General features: G+C 49.2%; 1 protein-coding gene across 7 annotated transcripts in view; it reads left to right on the top strand.

Moving 5' to 3' along the window:
* rapgef2b (Rap guanine nucleotide exchange factor 2b) overlaps nt 1-21860 on the top strand; it is a 387135-nt gene that overhangs the window by 92295 nt on the left and 272980 nt on the right. For all 7 annotated transcript variants that reach the window (XM_048527135.2, XM_048527035.2, XM_048527046.1 and 4 more), the window contains exon 2: nt 3093-3163. In XM_048527135.2, the coding sequence (XP_048383092.1) occupies nt 3093-3163 (71 nt within the window). The remainder of the gene's footprint in view (nt 1-3092; nt 3164-21860) is intronic.

Genomic DNA, 21860 nt, shown 5'->3' with positions numbered 1-21860 from the left:
ACCACTTACTCCTTATTGTAAACCTATGCCACCTGGCCTTAGACGTGGAAAAGATTGTCACAATCTACCCTATCAGTGCCACTCTTAATTTTGTACATCTCAATTTGGAAGCACCCTCTGCAGGGAAAATAAACCCAGGCTATCAAGTCTCTCCTCATAACTTGAGCTTTCAATCCGAGGCAACTTGGTGGTAAATTTCTTCTGCACCCTGTCACGTGCAAACACATCCTTCCAATAATGTGCCAACCAGAGCTCCACACAGTATTCCATCTGTGGCCGACCAACATTTTATAAAGTTGTAACAAGACTTCCTTGCTCCTATATTCCATGCTATGGCTAATGAAGGCCAATGTCTAGTATGCTGCCTTTACCACCCTGTCTACCTGTGCTGACACCTCTTCAGGGGTCTATGTACTTATACACCAAAGCCTCTCTGTTCCTCAGTTCTCCCGATGGACCTATGATTCATTGCACATGTAATTTTCTTTTTAGATCTCCCAAAATGCGTCACTTAACATTTATCAGGATTAAATTCTATTTGCCATTGCTCTGCCCACTTTACCAGCTGATCAATATCAGACTTTAGCCTGAGACCATTCTCCTCATTATCAACTCCACCAATTTTCATGTCATCTGTAAACTTACTAGTTATGTCTTCTACATTCACATCCAAGTTATTAATGTACCTAACAAATGGTAAGGACCCCAGTGCTGATCCCTGTGGCATACCACTGGTTGCAGGCTTTCAATCACAAAAACAGTCCTTCACCATCACACTTTGCCTCCTATCTGCAAGCCACTTTTCAATCCAGCTGCCCAACTTGCCTTGGACCCTGTGAACTCTTAGCTTTTAAACCAGCCTTCCATGTGGGTTCTTGTCAAAGGCCTTACAGAAGTCCATGTAAACCATATTAACTGCATTACGGTCATCAATATGTTTAGTGATCTTTCCAAAAAACGCAATTAAGTTAGTTAGACAGGATCTCCCTCCAGCAAATCCATGCTGACTGTCCTTGATCAGTCCCTGCCTTTACAAATGTTGTTTAATCCTCTCCCTCAGAATTTTCTCCAATACTTTCTCTATCACTGATGTTAGACCAACTAGTCTGTAAATACCTTGTGTATTCCTGCTGCGTCCTTTGAACAAAGGAACCACATCAGTTATCCAGTCATTTGGCACCTCATCATCCCAACCAAAATCTCCAATGACTATGTCTTTCTCCTTTATGAATACAGATGAGAAATATTTGTTTAAGACTTCACCCACATCCTCTGCTTCCATGCACAGATTGCTCCTTTGCTGTCTAATAGGCCCCACCTTTTCTCTGATCATCCTCTTACTGTTAATATACTAAGAAAAATCTGGGCTTTTCCCATCTGCCAATGATATTTTCTGGTCCCTCCTTGCCCTCCTAATTTTCTTTTTCAGCTTTTCTTTTGAAGGGCCTCACCTGGGTAACCACCTGATGTATGCTGCCTTATTTTTGCTTATTAAGCTCTCGATATCCCTTGACAACCTGGAATCCCTGGATGAGATGCCTGGGCCCTTTAACCATCAAAGAAACATATTGGTCTTGAACTCTTACTATACAACTTTTTTAAAAAAGACTCCCACTTTCCAAGTGTAGACTTAACTGGAAGTGGCTGCTTTCACTCCATGTTTGCCAGATCCTGTCTAATAATATTGAAATTTGCCTCCTTCAATTTAAATACTTCTACAGTATCTTATCTTTTTCCATGACCTTGAAACTTTTAGAAGTATGGTTAGTATTCCAAAAGTGCTGGCCCACTGACACTTGACTGCTTCATTATCTAACATTATGCCTAGCACTGTTTCACCTCCAGCAGACCTGTCTGTGTACTAGCACAAGAAGCTGTCCTGAGATTTAAAAATTCCACCCGTATAATCCTTTCACACTAAAGCAATCCCATCGAGTGTTATCAAAATTGAAATCCACTACTACTATAATCCTATTCCTGTCACACCTCTCTGATTTGCATCCATTTGTGCTTGTCTATTTCCCTCTTACTGTTGGAGGCCAGTAGTATAACCCCCGTGAAGTGATCGACCCCTTTTTGTTATTTCTAAACTCTACCAGACAGATTTATTTGAAAGGCCTTTGAAGGTATCCTCCCTGATAATTGCAGTAATGGTCTCCTTTATCAGTTAGATCTTGGGCCTTATCATGCCTGATACTTCCATACCCTGGAGTGTTTAGCTTCTAGTCCTGTCAATCCTCAATAATTGCAACAATATCTTAGAGCATTGACCAGCATTGGGAGCATTGGGAATAACTTCATCTATCTTACCAGTCAAGTTGCTTGCTTTAAAATATTTATAACTTTAGCTTTCTGCTTCACCTGTGTGTCTTATCATGCCCGTGACTTATCTTAATTCAGCCAAATCTTTTTACTTAGAATAAAATAAACTAATTTAAAAGAAATTAAATAAGAAAGCCACATTACAGCAAATCATATAAATGGATTCAGAAGAAAATCAAAGTTGTCAATGGAAATTTGCCTATGCCAAAGCTAGCATAGTGACACTGGGCTTAACACTGCTGCATCAAAGCGTCAAGGATCTGGGTTTGATTCCAGTCTTATATGACTGTTTGGAGTTTGCATGCTGTTCCCATGTTTACCTGGGTCTGTGCTGGGTTCTCTGGTTCCTCCCATAGTCTGAAAATGTGCACACTAGGTGGATAACTCAGGCAAAATTGCTTCATTCTGGCCAGGGATTTGCAAGCAAGGTAGATTAGACATGGTAAATGGAGGGTTATAAGATAGGGATGAGAGTGGGGATTTGTTCTGGGTGTGATGCTCTTTGGAGGGTCGGTGCAGACTTGATGGGCCGAATGCATTGCAGGAATTCTATGAAATATTGGGATATTGAGTGATGTGGTTGAAATTTAGGTTTGCAGACGGCCAAACATAACCAAATTTCAATTTAACCATTACCATATATTTTTTGAAGGGAGCCTTTAATTGCAAGACTTGAAATGAAAAGTTTGACACGATCCTTTATGTCATTAGCTGAAACTGAAATTTGACAAGATAATTGTTGGTTGATTCATTTTTAACTGATTTTGCAGGATTTGGAAATTGTTTATTCTTATCTTCATGGAATGGAGGCCTTGTCCAATTTGAGGGAACACCAGCTGAGGTAAGAGTGAACCTTTTAGAGAATGTTGGGTATGAAAATATTTTAGCCATTAACGTGGTTTTTACCTGTTTTTACTGCAGCTTTTTATAAATACAGTTAGGTGTTCTTTTAAAGATAATTATACAATCTCGTAACGTTAACAAGATGTTATGATTTTCAGACCAATTAATTTTTATATGTATTTGACATTTTAGTGTACTGTGTATGATGTCTGACAGGTTAACATACAATTTTCAAAATGCATTTACTTGTTTGTAAATTTGTTATTGATTAATGTTTGAACTAAGGCAAATTTTGAGAGCTGAGATTTATTCAAATGCAGGTTTTAACTTGCCACCTGTTCAAGAGGATGTGTGTTGTGTGGAATGAACTGTACCAATTGGTCTTGTTCCGCTAATGGTGTACCAAAGCAAAAAACAAGTTCCAAGTACTTACTCTTCAAAATATTTTGGGTTAAAATCTCACCTATTTTATTGTACTTCAGATACCAAGTTCAAATATCTCTTTCTTGATAAATCATAGTCCATATGTATTGGAGCTTTGTTGAGATATGGGATTTTATTACCAAGAACTTTGAGGTGGTGGTGTTCCCATATATCTGCTGTCCTTGTCCTTCTAGATGGAAGTGGCTGTGGCTTTGGAAGATGCTGTCTGAGGATCTTTGGTGAATTTCTGCAGTGCATCTCGTAGATAGTATACACTGCTCCTTCTGAGCATTGGTGGTGGAGGGAGTGAATGCTTGTAGATGTGTTGCCAATCAAGCAGGCTGCTTTGTCCTGGATGGTGTCAAGCTTCTTGAGTGTTGTTGGGGCTGCACTCATCAAGGCAAGTGGGGAGTATTCCATCGCACTTCTGACTTGTGCCTTGTAGGCAGCGGACAGGCTTTGAGGAGTCAGGAGATGAGTTACTCGCTGCAGTGTTCCCAGCATCTGGCCTGCTGTTGTAGCCACTCTGTTAATATGGTGAGTCCAGTTGAGTTTCTGGTAAATGGTAAGCCCCAGAATGTTGATAGTGGGGGATTCAATGATGGTAACACCATTGAATGTCAAGGAGCAGTGGTTAGATTGTCTCATATTGGTGATGGTCATAGCCTGGCATTTGTATGGTGCGAATGTCACTTGTCAGTCCAAGCCTGGACATTGTCCAGATCTTGTTGCATGTGAATATGGATTCCTTCAGTATATGAGGGGTCATGAATGGTGCTGAATTATGCATTATGCAATCATTGGCGAACATCCACACTTCTGATCTTATGATGGAGGGAAGGTCTTTGATGAAGCAGCTGAAGGTGGTTAGGCCAAGGACACTACCCTGAGGAATTCCTGCAGAGATGTCCTGGAGCTGTGATGATTGACCTCCTGCAACCATGACCATGTTCCTATGTGTTAAGTATGACTCCAGCCACCGGAACATTTGCCCCCGATACTCATTGATTCCGGTTTTGCCAGGGCTCCTTGATGCCACATTCTGTCAAATGTAGCCTTGGTATCAAGGGCTGTCACACTCACCTCACCTCTGAAATTCCGCTCTTTTGTCCATGTTTGAACCAAGGCTGTGATGAAATCAAAAGCTGAGTGGCCCTGGTGGAATCCAAACTGGGTGTCACTGAGCAGCTTATTTCTGAGCAGGAGCTGCTTGATAGCACTGTTGATGACACCTTCCATCACTTCACTGACAATCGAGAGGAGACTGAGGGGCGGTAATTGGCTGGATTGGATTTGTCCAACTGTTTGTGCACAGGACATACTCGGGCAATTTTCCACATTGTCGGATAGATATCATTGTAACTGTACTGGAACAGCTCGGCTAGGGGAGTGGCGAGTTCTGGATCACAAGTCTTCAGTACTATTGCTGGAATGTTGTCAAGCCCTGTAGTCTTTGCAGTATCCAGTCCCTCCCTACCATTTCTTGATATCATGTGGAATAAATCGAACTGGATGAAGACTGGTAACTGTAATGCTGGCGACCACTGGAGGAGGCTGAGATGAATCATTCGCTCGGCAGTTCTTGCTGAAGATTGCTGCTAATGCTTCAGCCTTATCTTTTGCATGTATGTGCTGGGCTCTCACATAATTGAGGATGTGGATGTTTGTGAAGTCTCCTCCTCCAGTGAGTTGTTTAATTGTCCACCGCCATTCATGACTTGCTGTGGCAGAACTGCAGAGCTTAGATTTGATCTGTTGGTTGTGGGATTGCTCAGCTAGGTCAATGACTTGCTGCTTCTGCTGTTTGGTGGCTTAACCAGATTAATACCTCATCTTCTTCAGGTATGCCTGGTGCTGCTCCTGGCATGCCACCTGAACCAGGGTTGATCCACTGGCTTGATGGTAATGGTTGAGTGGGGGATATGCTGGGCCATGAAGTTACAGATTTTGCTAGAGTATAATTCTGCTGTTATTGATGGCCCACAGTGCCTCACGGATGCCCAGTGTTGAGTTCCTAGATCTGTTCGAAGTCTGCCCAATTAGCATTGTGATAATGTCATACAACATGATGGAGGTTGTTCTCAATGTGAAGGTGGGACTTTGTCTCCACAAAGACTGTGCGATGGCCACTCTTACCAATGCTGTCATGGACAGATGTAACTGCAACTGGCAAATTAGTGAAGATAAGATCAAGACTGTTTTTCCATCTTTCTGGCTCCCTCACTAATTGCCGCAGACCCAGTCTAGCAGCTATGTCGTTTTGAACCCGACCAGCTCGATCAGTAGTACTGCTGCTGAGCCATTCTTGGTAATCTCCCAAACAGAATACATTTTGTGCCCTTTCCATCCTCAGTGATTCCTCTGAGTGTTGTTCAACATTGAGGAGCACTGATTCTTTAGCTGAGGGAGGATGGTATGTGGTAATCAGCAGGAGATTTCCTTGCCCATGTTTAGCTTGAAGCCATGAGATTTCATGGGATCCGGGGTCAATGTTGAGGACTGCTAGAGTGACTCCCTCCTAACTGTATACCACCGTGCCTTCACCTCAGCTGGGCCTTTCCCGCTGGTGAGAAAAGTCATATCCAGGGATAGTGATATTGGTGTCTGGTTACATTGTCTGTTAGGTATAATTCTGTGAGTAGGACTGTGTCAGGCTGTTGCTTGACTAGTCTGTGAATAGCTCTCCCAGTTTTGGCACTAAACCCCAGATGTTAGTGAGGACGGCTTTGCATGGTCGAAAGGGCTGTTTCTGCCATTGCCCTTTCTAGTGCCTAGGTTGATGCCAGGTGATTTGTCCTGTTTAATTTCTTTGAGTCTTTGTAGCGATTGTGACATCTGAGTGGCTTGCTAGACCATGTCAGAGTGCAGTTGAAAGTCAACCACATTGCTGTGGGTCTGGAGTCACATGTAGGGCAGATCAGGTGAGGGTGGCAGATTTCCTCCCCTGAAGTATCTTGGTGAATCAGATGGATTTTTCTGATAATCGGCAATGATTTCATGGTGACCAGTAGATTCATAGTTCTGGATTTTTCTTTTTTTTTGAATTCCCATCCCACATGGCAGGTAGTGGAATTCAAACCCGGGACCCCTGAACATCAGCTGGTTTTGTGGATTAATAGTCTGATGATAATACCACTAGGTCATCGCCTACCCTAATGGTGGCATGCTCACAGGGCAAGACCCCTCCTATATGGCGCTGAAGCGTTGGCTGGATTTATGATCCAAAGTCCTGATGTGGAGCTTGAATACAGCTTTCTGACTCAGAAGCCAAGTTCTGCCACTGACCAAGTTGACTCATCAAAATATGGTGTCATGCCAACAATGAATATTTTGAGTTTATACTGTTCTTCAGAGCTGATACATAAGCAAGCTCTATAAAGGAAGAGAAAAGAAAAGGAAAGGATGGAAAGGCATCAGCTGATTAGTTTAACCACTGGGAAAATGATGGTAGGCTGAACAATAATCATCCTTGTGAAAATGAAAAGCTCAAGATAAAAACAACAGTCGAATTAATATCTAAAATGGCGAGAAACCTGCACAAGGAAACTAAGAAAGTCAGGGAAGAACATGTATTTGATCAGAAATAAATTGGAAAGGTGAAGACTTGAAAACAATCACCAGCACCCAAAAGAATGAGAGAGATGACTCTCTGCACTCTTCATTAAAGAGGAGCAGATATGTGTGAAAAGGGTGTTGGCAGTGGGAGATGCAAATTTGGCAGCCAGTATAACCTTTGTCTCTGACAGGTAGGAACAAGTTAATGTGTGAAGTCACAAGAAATTGAGTAGCTGATTGGTCAGTGTTTCTTCTGTGAATCTTCTGATTGGCCAAGTGGTTTAAATCATTGCAGCCAAACAGTGCAGTTAGGAACTTTTTAAAAGTTGTTTCTAAAGTTCAAATTAATTAATTAAATAGAATAGAGATGGCTGGGCAGGTGGTGTGATGCAGCTGTAGAGTGTACCAATTTGACAGCTCAAGGAACCTTGGCTCAGAATCTGTGACCTGGAGTCCAAGCTCCTGATACTGTGATGCACCAGGGAGGGGAAGTTATCTGTACAGAGCTTCAGGAATCAGTCATAGTCTTCAAGTAAATTACATCAAATTTGGTCCGTGGTCAGGGACAGGAGAGTGTGATTGCAAGTGAGACATGTACGGGGATGCAGGATTTAGCTTAAGAAGAACCAGTGTCCTTGAGCAGTAGGCACCGCTCTCTAACTGCTAGTGTCGATGAGGGCAAAGATTGAAAGTGAGGATAAGTGAACTGACCGCAGCATCATGTCCTAAAGTGGCATTCATGTAGGTACGTAGAAGTTTATAGGTTAGTCAGTCAGTTCTTCATCCATGTCAGTATAGTACCTCTAGCACCATGGGGTTGTATTTTATTAAGTAGCCTAACATGTGAAAGCTTATCAACTGCCTTCTGAAAATCGAAATATGTTAGATCCATTGTTTCCCCTTTGTCTATCCCACCTTTTGCCTCAAAGAATTCCTGTAAATTTGTCAGGTATGGTTTCCCCTTCATGAAGCCACATTGACTCTGCTTGGTCCTATTTTGTATTTCTTAATGCTTTGCTATTACATCTTTTTACAATAAACTTTAACATTTTCCCAATAACAGACGTTCAGCTAACTGGCCTATAGCTACCTTTTTTTAAATTGATGGCTCAAGAGTGGTTAGCACTGCTACTTTACAGCACCAGGGATATGAGTTCACTTCCACCCTTGGGTGTCTGTCTGTGTGGAGTTTGCACATTCTCCCTGTGTCTGTGTGGGTTACTGCTGGGTGCTGCCGTTTCCTCTCACAGTCCAAAGATGTACAGGTTAGGTGGATTGGCCATGCTAAATTGCCCGTAGTGTCCAGGGGTGTGAGAGTTTGGTGGATTTTAGCCATGGGAAATGCAGAGTTACAGGGAAAGGGCAGGGGAATGGGTCTGATTGGGATGCTCTTCAGAGAGTTGTTATGGACTTGTTGGACCGATTGGCCTGTTTCCACGCTGTAGGGATTCTATGATTCTAAACAAAGGTGTTACATTGGCAGTCTTGCAATCCTTTGGGAATTTAAGAGTTCTTGAAAGATTGCTGCCAGTGCACAAGTGGCAAGTAATATTCATACTGCTATGACCATCACTATTAAGAGACAATCCAACCACCTCCCCTCGATATTAAAGGTGTTACTATCACTGAAAACCCCACTCTCAACATCCTGGGGGTTATCAGAAACCCAACTGGGCTCACTACGTAAACACGGTGACTGCAATAACATATCAGAGGCTAGAAATACACTGGTGAATAACTCACCTTCTGACTCTGCAAAGCCTGTCCATCGTCTATAAGACACAAGTCAGGTGTTTGATGACTACCCACGTGCTGAATGAGTGCAGCGCCAACAACACTTAAGAAGCTTAATACTATCCAGGAGAAAGTAGCCTGCTTGATTTGCACTTCATCCACTCCCTCCACCATGCTCACTAACAGCAGTGTGTACTATCAATAAGAAGCACTGCAGAAATTCACCAAAGATTCTCAGACACCTCTCAAACCCATGACTGCTTCAATCTAGAAGGACAAGGGCAACAGGTGCATGGGAGCACCACCATCTTCAAGTTCCCTTCCAAGCCAAACTTATTCCTAATGTGGAAATATATCGCTGCTCGACCAAAATCCTGGAATTCCATCCATAATGGTATTGTGGGTCAACCTACACCAGGTGGATTGCATCAGTTGAGAAGGTGGTGCTAAGCTGCCTTCTTAAGGGTAACTAAGAATGGGCAATAAATGCTAACTGGCCAGTCAGTGACATCCACATCCCACAAATGAATAAAAGAAATCCACTATCTCTGTGACTATTTCCTTTTCGACTCCTCAGATGCAGCTCTTCAGGTCCAGGGAAATATTGTCTTCAGCCCCATTAGATTCCCAAGGATTTTTTCTCTAATATTTATTTCCTTTCCTCCCTTTACTCCTTGTGCATTGAACAATTTTGGATTGCTTTTAGTGTCTTCTAATATGAAGATTGATGCAAAGTATTTATTCAACTCCTATACCATTTCCCGGTTCCCCATTATTATTTCTCCAGCCTTACTCTCAACATTTACCGTGGCTTTTTTGTTCCTTTTTATATATTTAATAAGCTCTTGCTTTCCATCTTGACATTACTTGTGAGTTTACCCTCAAACTTGATCATTTCCGTATTTTTCTTTTGGCCATATTTTGCTGGTTTTGAAACCTTTTAAAATCCTCTGGCTTACTGCTATTTTTTGCGGAGTTGTATGTTTCTTTCAATTTCATGCTGTCCTTGACTTCTCTTGTCAATCATGGCTGGGTTCTTCCTCACTGGAATATATTTTTGCTGTAGGCCATTGCTCCTCTTTTGCTGCTAAACCCCTTTCCCAGTCCATTTCAATTGGCTCAGCCCATGTTTCTTTGTAATTGCCCTTTATTTAAGCTAGCATATTGTTTTCAAACCAAATTCCTCCATTTCAAACTGAATGCTAACTTCTACCATGTTATGGTCATTTTTTCCTAGGGTATCTTTTACCTTTGACATCATGTATTAAACATGCCTCATTTGGATCTATTGATGTGCAAATAGCCTGATCCCTGGTTGGATCCACAACCACAACCGAGAAAACTGTCCCAAATGCCCTCTCTGAATTCTTCTTCATGGCTACTTCTGCCAATCTAACTATCCCTACATACATGAAGAATAAAGTTACCCGTGATTAGTTGCTGTTGTTACATGGCCTCGTTGTCTCTTGATTTATTCTGTTCTACTGTATGTTTGTCTCCCCATAGTTGGAGCTGTCACAGAGCAAACAAAACTGGCCACAATTTTAGTGAGGTATCCAAAAAAAATCTGCTCCAGTCTGTCCAGCAAAGAAAAGAGATCCCTTTCCCATGGCATCAGGAAGCCCTCTGTCAGATCTGGATGGCCTGGAGAAACGTTTGCGGCACATGTCAGCTCTCGTATCTTGCACAAAAACACCCAGATGTACGGCAGGTCAAAGATGAACCATCTCCTGCTGTTTGCTAGGATAACTGCTGGATCTTACATTTATCACAGTCTGATTGTGCTACTGTGTATTCATGTTACATTGGCCTGCAAGCCTCAGCATCGCATGCCTGATGTGCACTGAATAGTTCACAGCCAACTTGTACTGTCAATATTCCAAAACATGCCAGGCACTGCATGTTGTATTCCCTCACGAGAGCGGGCTTAGCTCCCTGCATGGCTATGAATGCTGAAAGTACAAATGTTCTATTTCCATCACAATCATTCATTCTCTCTCTGTCATTGTAAGATAAGCTCACCCACAGCCAGAGGGAGGGGTCTTAAACAGGTGGAGGCATGTCAGATATCCAGATCCTCATGTCTACAAAAAAAACAGACATCTGAACTGTCTGGGAGGACTGTGACTGGTCCTGCACAGATGGTGAGGTAGCAATGCCAGGAGAACAAATGAGGAACTTTGTATACTGTTCTTCTTAAAATGTGTAGACAATCTCATACACACCTTTTACGAGTAGAAATGCGAATCTTCAATGAATATTCTCTTCTGTAGATAATACGTACATATCTCATAGTGAAGCACGACAGGCTGCAGTCTTCCTCAACAGTGCTTGTAGGATGATTTCTCCAAAGCGTCAGAGAATACAGTGTCATAGTGTTGGCCTGCATACTCCATCACTATAAAGGCAGTCACCAGGAGACTCAATCTGGTGAGCACTTCACTGGTACAGATCTGCCACAGTGGAGAAAACAGCACCTGAGATCTCTTGACACTCAGAACTGCTGAATTCCATCCAGAAGTCATACCTCTACGTTTGGCCATAAATTGACATGGTCAACCTGCAGACATAGTCACTCAAATCAGGCAGATTACAGGAGCCTGTCCGAGACTGGAACAGGAGTAGGCTGTTCTGTCTGTCCAGCCTACCCCACTATTCTAGATCGTAGCTGATCACCACCTCAGTGCCATGTTTGTGCACTGTCCGCATATATCCTGACATCATTCGTTTCTGGAAATCTATCACTCCATGTCTTGAACTTATTAATGTTCTGAGGTTCCATAGCAATCTGAGATAGACAATTCTATAGATTTACCACCCTCTCATTGAGAAAGTTCTTCCTCATGTCACTCCTTAAATGTCTTGCCGTGCCTTTTATTTAGAGACTGTGTCCCATGGTTCTAGACTCCACTGTTGGGGAAACATCCTTTCTGCATTTACACTGTTGGTGGGGGGGAATAGTTTTATGGGTTTGTTTCAGATTGACTCTCCATCTGTAATCTCTGGATCCCATTGTCCAACTTACACTTAGACTAGAATCACAGAATTACTTTATCCTGTAGTCCTACAAATCATCTCTGTTTGAATAATTATCAAATTCTCTTTTGAAGACCTCATCTTTTCGGGTCTTCAAAAGAGTATTTGATAATTATTCAAACAGAGATGATGATGTAAAAATATGAGCTTTTATTCTTTAAAATTTCATCAACTTGATGAAAGCCTTGGTCTTAGGCATTCAGAGAAAAACAATTAAAAATGAACTGAGCTACTGGATGTGAGTTTGCTCGCTGAGCTGGAAGGTTAGTTTTCAGACGTTTCGTCACTTTTTTATTTGAAAAAATATACTTTATTCATAAGATGTACAAAAAATAAAACATATTTATATACCTACCCAGTCATGCAAGTCGCTCCGAGTTAGCCAGGGGGTACATACATCAACTAAAGGAAAAAAAAACAAAGAAGAAAAAATAACAAAGCAAAGAAAATACCCCGGCAGTCGTCACCCCGCACAGTCCCAGTTGGCCCCCTGACCAGTTGGGGAAGGCGCCAGCTGGGCCCAGTTACCAGATAGGGCCCTTTTTTCTATTCTGGACGAGGGGTTTCATACCGTGGTCTTTCCCCACCGCGCCTTGGCAGCGGCTGCCCCAAGCTTTAGCGTGTCCCTCAGCACGTAGCCCTGGACCTTGGAGTGTACCAGTCTGCAACATTCGGTAGGGGTCCGTTCTTTCAGCTGGCAGACCAGCAAGTTGCGGGCAGACCAAAGAGCGTCTTTCACCGCATTGATGGTCCTCGAGGCGCAGTTGATGTTGGTCTCGGTGTGCGTCCCGGGAAACAGCCCGTAGAGCATGGAGTCCCACGTCACGGAGCTGCTCGGGACGAACCTCGACAAATACCACTGCATCCCCCTCCAGACCTCCTGCGCATAGGCACACTCCAGAAGGAGGTGATCGACAGTCTCGTCCCCGCCGCAGCCACCTCGAGGGCACTGTGCGTTGGCGCAGAGATTCTGGGCATGCATAAAGGATCTCACTGGCAGAGCCCCTCTCACTGCCAGCCAAGCAATGTCCTTGTGCTTGTTTGAAAGTTCTGGCGATGAGGCATTCTGCCAAACGACTTTGGCAGTCTGCGTGGGGAACCACTTGACAGGATCCACCCTCTCCTTTTCCCGAAGGGTCTCGAGGCTACTATGTGCTGACCACTGCCTGACGGCCTTGTGGTCAAAGGTGTTTCCTTTCAAAAATTTCTCCACGAAGGACAGGTGGTACGGAACGGACGAACTACTCGGAGCGGTCGGCGGCAACGAGGCCAGGCCCATCCTTCACAACACCAGGGACACGTAGAACCTCAGTAAGTAGTTACACTTGGTGTTTGCGTACTGAGGATCTATGCACAGCTTGATGCAGCTGCACAAAAAGGTAGCCGTCAGGGCGAGGGTTGCGTTCGGTATGCCCTTTCCCCCATTTTCCAGGTCTTTGTACATGGTGTCCCTGTGGACCTGGTCCGTCCTTGACCCCCAAATGAAGTGGAAGATGGCCCGGGTGACCGTAGCGGCGCAGGTCCAGGGAATAGGCCAGGCCTGCACCACATACAAGAGTACTGAAAGCCCCTCGCACCTGACAACCAGGTTCTTACCCGCGATGGAGGGGGACCGGAGCGTCCACCTGCCCAGCTTCTGCTTCAATTTGGTGATACGCTCCTCCCAAGTCTTAGTGCACGCCCCAGCTCCACCAGACCAAACACCCAGCACCTTCAGGTAGTCTGTCCTGACGGTGAAGCGGATGAAGGAGCGGTCGTCCCAGTTCCCGAAGAACATGACCTCGCTCTTAACTCTATTGACTTTGGCACCTGAGGCCAGTTCAAACTGGCCGCAGATGTCCAATAGTCTACTCACCGACCGACGATTGGTGCAGAAGACGGCAACATCGTCCATGTACAGGGAGGTCTTGACCTGAAGGCCTCCGCTGCCTGGGATAGTCACGCCCTTCAGGCTCACTTCCTTCCTGATGGATGCGGCGAAGGGCTCAACACAGCACAAGAACAAGGCAGGAGAGAGCTGGCACCCCTGCCTGACTCCAGATCTGACAGGAAAACTGTCCGATTCCCACCCATTGATCGAGACTGCGCTAACCATGTTGGCGTAGAGCAGTCGGATACAATTACGGATGCCGTCCCCGAACCCCAATTTGGAGAGGACGTCCCTCATGTAAGCATGAGAGACCCTGTCGAAGGCCTTCTCCTGGTCCAGGCTGACGAGGCAGGTGTCCACCCGCCTGTCCTGTACGTAGGCGATCGTATCCCTGATGACCGCGAGGCTCTCAGCGATCCTCCTGCCTGGCACAGCACAGGTTTGGTCAGGGTGAATCACTGACTCCAGGACAGACCTGACCCGGTTGGCTATGACCTTGGCCAGGATTTTGTAGTCCACGTTCAATAGTGAAATGGGACGCCAATTCTTAATTTGTTCCCTCTCCCCCTTCCTCTTGTAAATGAGGGTGATGATGCCCTTCCTCATAGACTTGCACATCTCCCCTGCCCGAAGCACACTATTGTACACCTCCAGCAGGTCCTGGCTGACCAGGTCCCACAGAGCGGAATACAGCTCGACCTGTAAGCCGTCGCTCCCGGGAGTCTTATTCCTCTCCAAAGACTCGAGGGCTCTGGTCAGCTCGTCCAGGGATATTGGCCGGTCCAGCCACTCCCTCGTGTCATCGTCGAAGACCTCCGTGATAGACGACAGGAACGACTCGGAGGCCGTGCTGTCCGTGGGCTTCGTGTCATACAGTCCGGCATAGAAGGATCTGCTGATCCTCAAAATGTTGGGCCGAGACGACGTCACCGAGCTATCATCCTCTTTCAGCCAGCTAAGCACAGTGCTCACTTTGTGCACCTTCTGAAAGAAGAAACGCGAGCACGTCTCGTCCTGCTCCACGGAGCGGACCCTGGACCGGAGGATTATCCTGGAGGCCTCTGCGGCGAAGAGTGAGGCTTGCTGGCCCCTCACCATGCGGAGGTCCTCCGTAACATTGACCCCCATCAACTGCAGAAGGAGCAGATTCTGCATCCTTTTCTGGAGTCGCGACAGCTTTCCCCGCCTCTCTCTCGCCTTCCGAACACCCTTGAGGACAAAGAACCTCTTGATGTTCTCCTTCACCGTCTCCCACCAGTCGCCCAGAGACTCAGAGGGGTTTCACAGTTCTCCAACCGGCGTACTCCCTCTTGAGCTCCTCGACGTTCTCTGGGGTCAACAGAGTCGTGTGGAGCTTCCACGTCCCCTTTCCGTCCGGCTGGTCGTCCTGTAAGTGACAGTCGGCGAGCAGGAGGCAGTGGTCAGAGAAGAACACCGGCTCGACGCCGGTGGACCTGACCGAGAACGTCCGCAACACAAACAGGAAGTCTATCCTTTAGCGAATAGACCTGTCCGGCCGCGACCAGGTGTACCTCCGCTGCGCTCCGTCTGCAGGGGTGCTGAAGACGTCGAGCAGCTTGGCGTCCATCACCGTGCCCATCAGGAATCTGGACGTGACATCCAGTTGACTCCCCCTGCCCGCTGTCCCCACGCCGGATCTTCCATCTGCATCGATGATGCAGTTGAAGTCTCTGCCCAGGATGACCGGCCTGGACATAGCCAGCAGGGGTGGAAGCCGCTGCAGGACGGCCAATCGCTCACTCCGTACCGCTGGGGTGTACACGTTGATCAGCCTCAGGGGAGATGGTGAAGTCGCGCCCCCGCAGCAGAATAGCCAGGCCCGAGGAGCGACAGTCGTTACCCCCCCCCGACCAGATCGAAGGCCCACAGGTACAGGTGCCGGACCATTTCCCGTACCTGCCGAGGTGCGGTATCCCGCACTCCTGCAGAAACAGGAGGTCCGCCTTGATGGTGGTCAGGTAGGCCAACGTGGAGACACATCTTGCGGTGGACTTGACACTGCGCACATTAATACTCGCAACTCGTATCCCCATTGTGGGCAGTGACCGCACTACCCTCCCCAAGTCCAACGTCCAGCCCCTCAATCTGTCTCTTCATCCCCATTGCCCGGGCTAACTGCTGGACGCTGTCTGGGCTCAGGAAACCGTCCGTGCTGCCTTCCGGATGGCATCACCCTGTCGGGGGTGCGGAGGCAGGAGGGTCAGGCAGGGGACGCGCTGTTTCCTCCTTCCTGCCTGGAAGTTCTGGGGGGCCCTCCAGTGCCCCAGCGGCACTTGACTGGGTGTCGGAGGGAGCCTCAGGACGCCTCCCGTCACCTGGAAGCGTGGTGCTGCTTTCCTTCTCCCTCGAGATCTTTAACTTCTGCTTTGGGCAGGCCCTCTCCAAATCCCCCTCATCAGAGGAGCACTTATAACCCCCCTGTAGCTGCCTCTTCCCGCCTGATGGTTGCGGTTCCTGGGCCCGTCGACGCATCTTCCTCCTCGCTTTCCGGACCGTCGTCCACTCCCCTGGGTCGCTTCCGGCCCCCTCCATCGACTCCGGGTTGTTGGGGGTGGGGAGCAGAGCCTGCAGGGGCGCTTTGCTGTCCTTGGGCCCATCCTGCGGGGCTGGGCCCTTCTGCACACCCGGGCCCTCCTGCACGTTACTGGGGTCCTTGCAGGGCCCTGGTGCCATCCTCTCCTCCGGGGGTGCTGGCCCCGCATTGCCCCTGCCGGCGACCTGGGCGTAGGTGGTCCCCCGCTACAGGCATGCCCTATAGAGGTGGCCCGCTTCCCCGTAAAAGTTGCAGCTTTTCTCTTTTGGGCAATCCTTTGCAAGGCGTCCCTCCTCCCTGCAGTTCCTGCAGATGGTGGCTTTGCAGTCGGCCGCCACGTGACCTGATCTACCACAGGCACAACACAGCACTCTCCTCCTCTCGGTCCACAAGAGAGTGGGTCTTTATTTTGTTCCAGATGTAAGATGGTTCACTGAGCTTGAAGTTTTGTTCCCAGATGTTTCGTCACCATTCTAAGTAATATCGTCAGTGAGCCTCCGACGAAGCGCTGGTGTTATGTCCCTCTTTCTATTAATATGTTTAGGTGTCCTTGGGTTGGTGATCTCATTTCCTGCATTGGTGATCCAAAGAACAGGAAATGACATCACCAACCCAAGGAAGCCTAAACATATAATTGGAAAGTGGGACATAACACCAGCGCTTTGTTGGAGGCTCACTGTTGATGTTACCTAGAATGGTGACGAAACATCTGGGAACAAACCTTCGAGCTTAGTGAACCAGCTTACATCTGGAACAAAATAAAGACCCACTCTCTTGTGGACCGAGAGGAGGAGAGTGCTATGTTGGAGGTTAAAGGAAGACATCGGGTTGTCTGTGAACCCTTGCGACCGGTGGATCTTAATGCTGGCTTCGGCCTAACGCTGGTTCAGGGGATCAGCCAACCTGCAACGATGGCTGCGGCACGTGCTCGTGCCCCAGTTCAGGGGGTCCGGAACACCATCTGTGTTTCCGTGAAGAAGGTGGATGAAGGTGCACCTGTGGACCGCACCTCCTTCGTGAAGAGGGTCCTGTTGGACTGTTGTGGGTTCGCTGCTGTGGACATTTACTGCTTGCAGAATTTCGCTGGAGGAGGTTTTTACGATGTGACCTTCAGCAGTGCCAACCTTTGCGAGCGCTTCCTGGAGGTTTTCAAGGAGAAAGGAGGTGAGGGTCCCCTCTGTGTATTGACCGCTGTCCCGCTGTTTGTGATGCCAGCGCAGAGGAGCCGTATGGTGACTGTACACACGTACAACCCGCATGTGCCAGCAGTTGATGTCCTGACCTTCCTTGGAAGGTACGTGAAGGTGGAAGGGGACCTAACTGACATCATGGACCCCTTTGGCATCTGGACCAGGAAGAGGCAGGTCAAGGTGACGCTGAGGATGGGCGCAGACGGGAACGTCGTACGCCCACCGTCCAGCTTCGCGATCGGCGGGAGCAAGGGCTACCTTTTGCGGGGAAGCGGGCCACCTCTATAGGGCATGCCTGCAGCCGGGGACCACCCTACGCCCAGGTCGCCGGCAGGGGCAATGCGGGGAAGCCCGCCCGGAGGAGAGGAAGGCACCAGGGCCCAGCAAGGACCCCTCTAATGTGCAGAAGGGCCAGGTCGTGCAGGAGGGCCCAGCCCCGCAGGATGGGCCTGAGGCCAGCAAAGCGCCCTTACAGGCTCCGCTCACCTACCAACAACTCGGAGTCGATAGAGGTGGCGACAGGCGACCCAGGGGAGTGGACGACGGTCCGGAAAGCGAGGAGGAAGGTGCGTCGACGGGCCCAGGAACCGCAACCATCAGGCAGGAAGAGGCAGCTACAGGGGGCTATAAGTGCTCCTCTGACGAGGGGGATTCGGAGAGGGTCCGCCCGAAGCAGAAGTTAAAGATCTCGAGGGAGAAGGAAAGCAACACCCAGCTTCCAGGTGACGGGAGGCGTCCTGAGGCTCCCTCCGACACCCAGTCAAGTGCCGCTGGGGCACTGGAGGGCCCCCCGGAACTTCCAGGCGGGAAGGAGGAAACAGCGCATCCCCAGCCTGACCCAGAGCCGGACTCTCCTGCCTCCGTACCCCTGATGGGGGGATGCCGTCCGGAAGGCAGCATGGACGGTTTCCTGAGCCCGGAGAGCGTCCAGCAGTTAGCCCGGGCAATGGGGATGAAGGGACAGATGGAGGGGCTGGACCTTGGACTTGGGGAGGGTACTGCGGTCACTGCCCGCAATGGGGATACGAGTTGCGAGCATTAATGTGCGCAGTGTCAAGTCCACCGCAAGATGTGTGTCCACGTTGGCCTACCTGACCACCGCCAAGGCGGACCTCCTGTTTCTGCAGGAGTGCGGGATACTGCACCTCGGCAGGTACGGGAAATGGTCCGGCGCCTGTACCTGTGGGCCTTCGATCTGGTCGGGGGGTAATGACTGTCGCTCCTCGGGCCTGGCTATTCTGCTGCAGAGGCGCGACTTCACCATCTCTCAAGTTCAGGAGGTGGTGGGGGGGCGCCTCCTAGTGGCTGACGTCACCTACAGGAAAGCTCCCCTGAGGCTGACTAACGTGTACGCCCCAGCGGTACGGAATGAGCGGTTGGCCGTCCTGCAACGGCTTCCACCCCTGCTGGCTATGTCCAGGCCGGTCATCCTGGGCGGAGACTTCAACTGCATCATCGATGCAGATGGAAGATCCGGCGTGGGGACAGCGGGTGGGGCGAGTCAACTGGACGTCACGTCCAGATTCCTGATGGGCACGGTGAAGGACGCCAAGCTGCTCGACGTCTTCAGCACCCCTGCAGACGGAGCGCCGCGGAGGTACGCCTGGTCGCGGCCGGATGGGTCTATTCGCTCAAGGATAGACTTCCTGTTTGTGTCACGGGCGTTCTCGGTCAGGTCAACCGGCGTCGAGCCGGTGTTCTTCTCTGACCACTGCCTCCTGCTGGCCGACTATCACTTACAGGACGACCAGCCGGCCGGCAAGGGGACATGGAAGCTCAACCCGACTCTGTTAACCCCAGAGAACGTCGAGGAGCTTAAGAGGGAGTACGCCAGTTGGAGAACTGTGAAACCCCTCTTTGAGTCTCCGGGCGACTGGTGGGAGACGGTGAAGGAGAACATGAAGAGGTTCTTTGTCCTCAAGGGTGTTCGGAAGGCGAGAGAGAGGCGGGGAAAGCAGTTGCGACTCCAGAAAAGGATGCAGAATCTGCTCCTTCTGCAGTTGATGGGGGTCGATGTCACAGAGGACCTCTGCGTGGTGAGGGGCCAGCAAGCCTCACTCTTCGCCGCGGAGGCCTCCAGGATAATACTCCGGTCCAGGGTCCGCTCCGTCGAGCCGGACAAGACGTGCTCGCGTTTCTTCTTTCAGAAGGTGCACAAAGACAGCACTGTGCTTAGCCGGCTGAAGGAGGACGACGGCTCGGTGACGTCGTCTCGGCCCAACATTTTGAGGATCAGCAGATCCTTCTATGCCAGACTGTACAACACGAAGCCCACGGACAGCACGGCCTCCGAGTCATTCCTGTCGTCTATCACGGAGGTCTTAGACGATGACACGAGGGAGTGGCTGGACCGGCCGATATCCCTGGACGAGCTGACCAGAGCCCTCAAGTCTTTGGAGACGAATGGGACTCCCGGGGGCGACGGCTTACCGGTCGAGCTGTATTCCGCTCTGTGGGACCTGGTCAGCCAGGACCTGCTGGAGGTGTACGATAGTGCGCTTCGGGCAAGGGAAATGTGCAAGTCCATGAGGAAGGGCAACATCACCCTCATTTACAAGAGGAAGGGGGAGAGAGAAGAAATTAAGAATTGGTGTCCCATTTCACTATTGAACGTGGACTACAAAATCCTGGCCAAGGTCATAGCAAACCGGGTCAGGTCTGTCCTGGAGTCGGTGATTCACCCTGACCAAACCTGTGCTGTGCCAGGCAGGAGGATCGCTGAGAGCCTCGCAGTCATCAGAGATACAATCGCCTACATACAGGACAGGCGGGTGGACACCTGCCTCGTCAGCCTGGACCAGGAGAAGGCCTTCGACAAGGTCTCTCATGCTTCCATGAGGGACGTCCTCTCGAAAATGGGGTTCGGGGAGGGCATCCCCAATTGTATCCGGCTGCTCTACGCCAACGTGGTTAGCGCAGTCTCGATCAACGGGTGGGAATCGGACAGTTTTCCTGTCAGATCTGGAGTCAGGCAGGGGTGCCAGCTCTCTCCTGCCTTTTTCGTGTGCTGTGTGGAGCCCTTCGCCGCATCCATCAGGAAGGACGTGAGCCTGAAGGGCGTGACCATCCAAGGCAGCGGATGCCTTCAGGTCAAGACCTCCCTGTACATGGACGATGTTGCCGTCTTCTGCACCGATCGTTGGTCGGTGAGGAGGCTGTTGGACAAATGCGGCCAGTTTGAACTGGCCTCAGGTGCCAAAGTCAATAGGGGTAAGAGCGAGGTCATGTTCTTCGGGAACTGGGACGACCGCTCCTTCATCTCCTTCACCGTCAGGACAGACTACCTGAAGGTGTGAGTGTTTGGTCTGGTGGAGCTGGGGCGTGCACGAAGACTTGGGAGGAGCGTATCACCAAATTGAAGCAGAAGCTGGGCAGGTGGACGCTCCGGTCCCCCTCCATCGCGGGTAAGAACCTGGTTGTCAGGTGCGAGGGGCTTTCGGTACTGTTGTATGTGATGCACGCCTGGCCTATTCCGTGGACCTGCGCCGCTGCAGTCACCTGGGCCATCTTCCATTTCATTTGAGGGTCGAGGATGGACCGGGTCCGCAGGGACACCATGTACAAAGACCTGGAAAATGGGGGAAAAGGCATACCGAACGCCACCCTCGCCCGGATGGCTACCTTTGTATGTGGCTGCATCAAGCTGTGCGTAGATCCTCAGTACGCAAACACCAAGTGTCACTACTTACTGAGGTTCTACCTGTCCCCGGTGTTGCGAAGGATGGGCCTGGCCTCGTTGCCGTGGAACGCTCCGAGTAGTTGAACCATTCCGTACCACCTGTCCTTCGTGGAGAAATTTTTGAAAGGAAACACCTTTGACCACAAGGCCGTCAGGCAGTGGTCGACACATAGTAGCCTCGAGACCCTTCGGGAAAAGGAGAGGGTGGATCCCGTCGTGTGGTTCCCCACGCAGACTGCCAAAGTCGTTTGGCAGAATGCCTCATCGCCAGAACTTTCAAACAAGCACAAGGACATTGCTTGGCTGGCGGTGAGAGGGGCTCTGCCAGTGAGATCCTTTATGCATGCCCGGAATCTCTGCGCCACCACACACTGCCCTCGAGGTGGCTGCGGGGGGGACGAGACTGTCAATCACCTCCTTCTGAAGTGTGCCTATGCGCAGGAGGTCTGGAGGGGTTGCAGTGGTATTTGTCTAGGTTCGTCCCGAGCAGCTCCGTGACACGGGACTCCGTGCTCTATGGGCTGTTTGCCGCAACGCTCACCGAGACCAACACCAATTGCACCTCGAGGACCATCAATGCGGTGAAAGACGCTCTTTGGTCTGCCCGCAACTTGCTGGTCTGCCAGCTGAAAGAACTGACTCCGACCGAATGTT

This window comes from Stegostoma tigrinum, chromosome 1, assembly GCF_030684315.1.
Source record: "Stegostoma tigrinum isolate sSteTig4 chromosome 1, sSteTig4.hap1, whole genome shotgun sequence".
NCBI classification, from domain to species: domain Eukaryota; kingdom Metazoa; phylum Chordata; class Chondrichthyes; order Orectolobiformes; family Stegostomatidae; genus Stegostoma; species Stegostoma tigrinum.
This window is presented reverse-complemented; position numbering and strand designations above follow the sequence as displayed.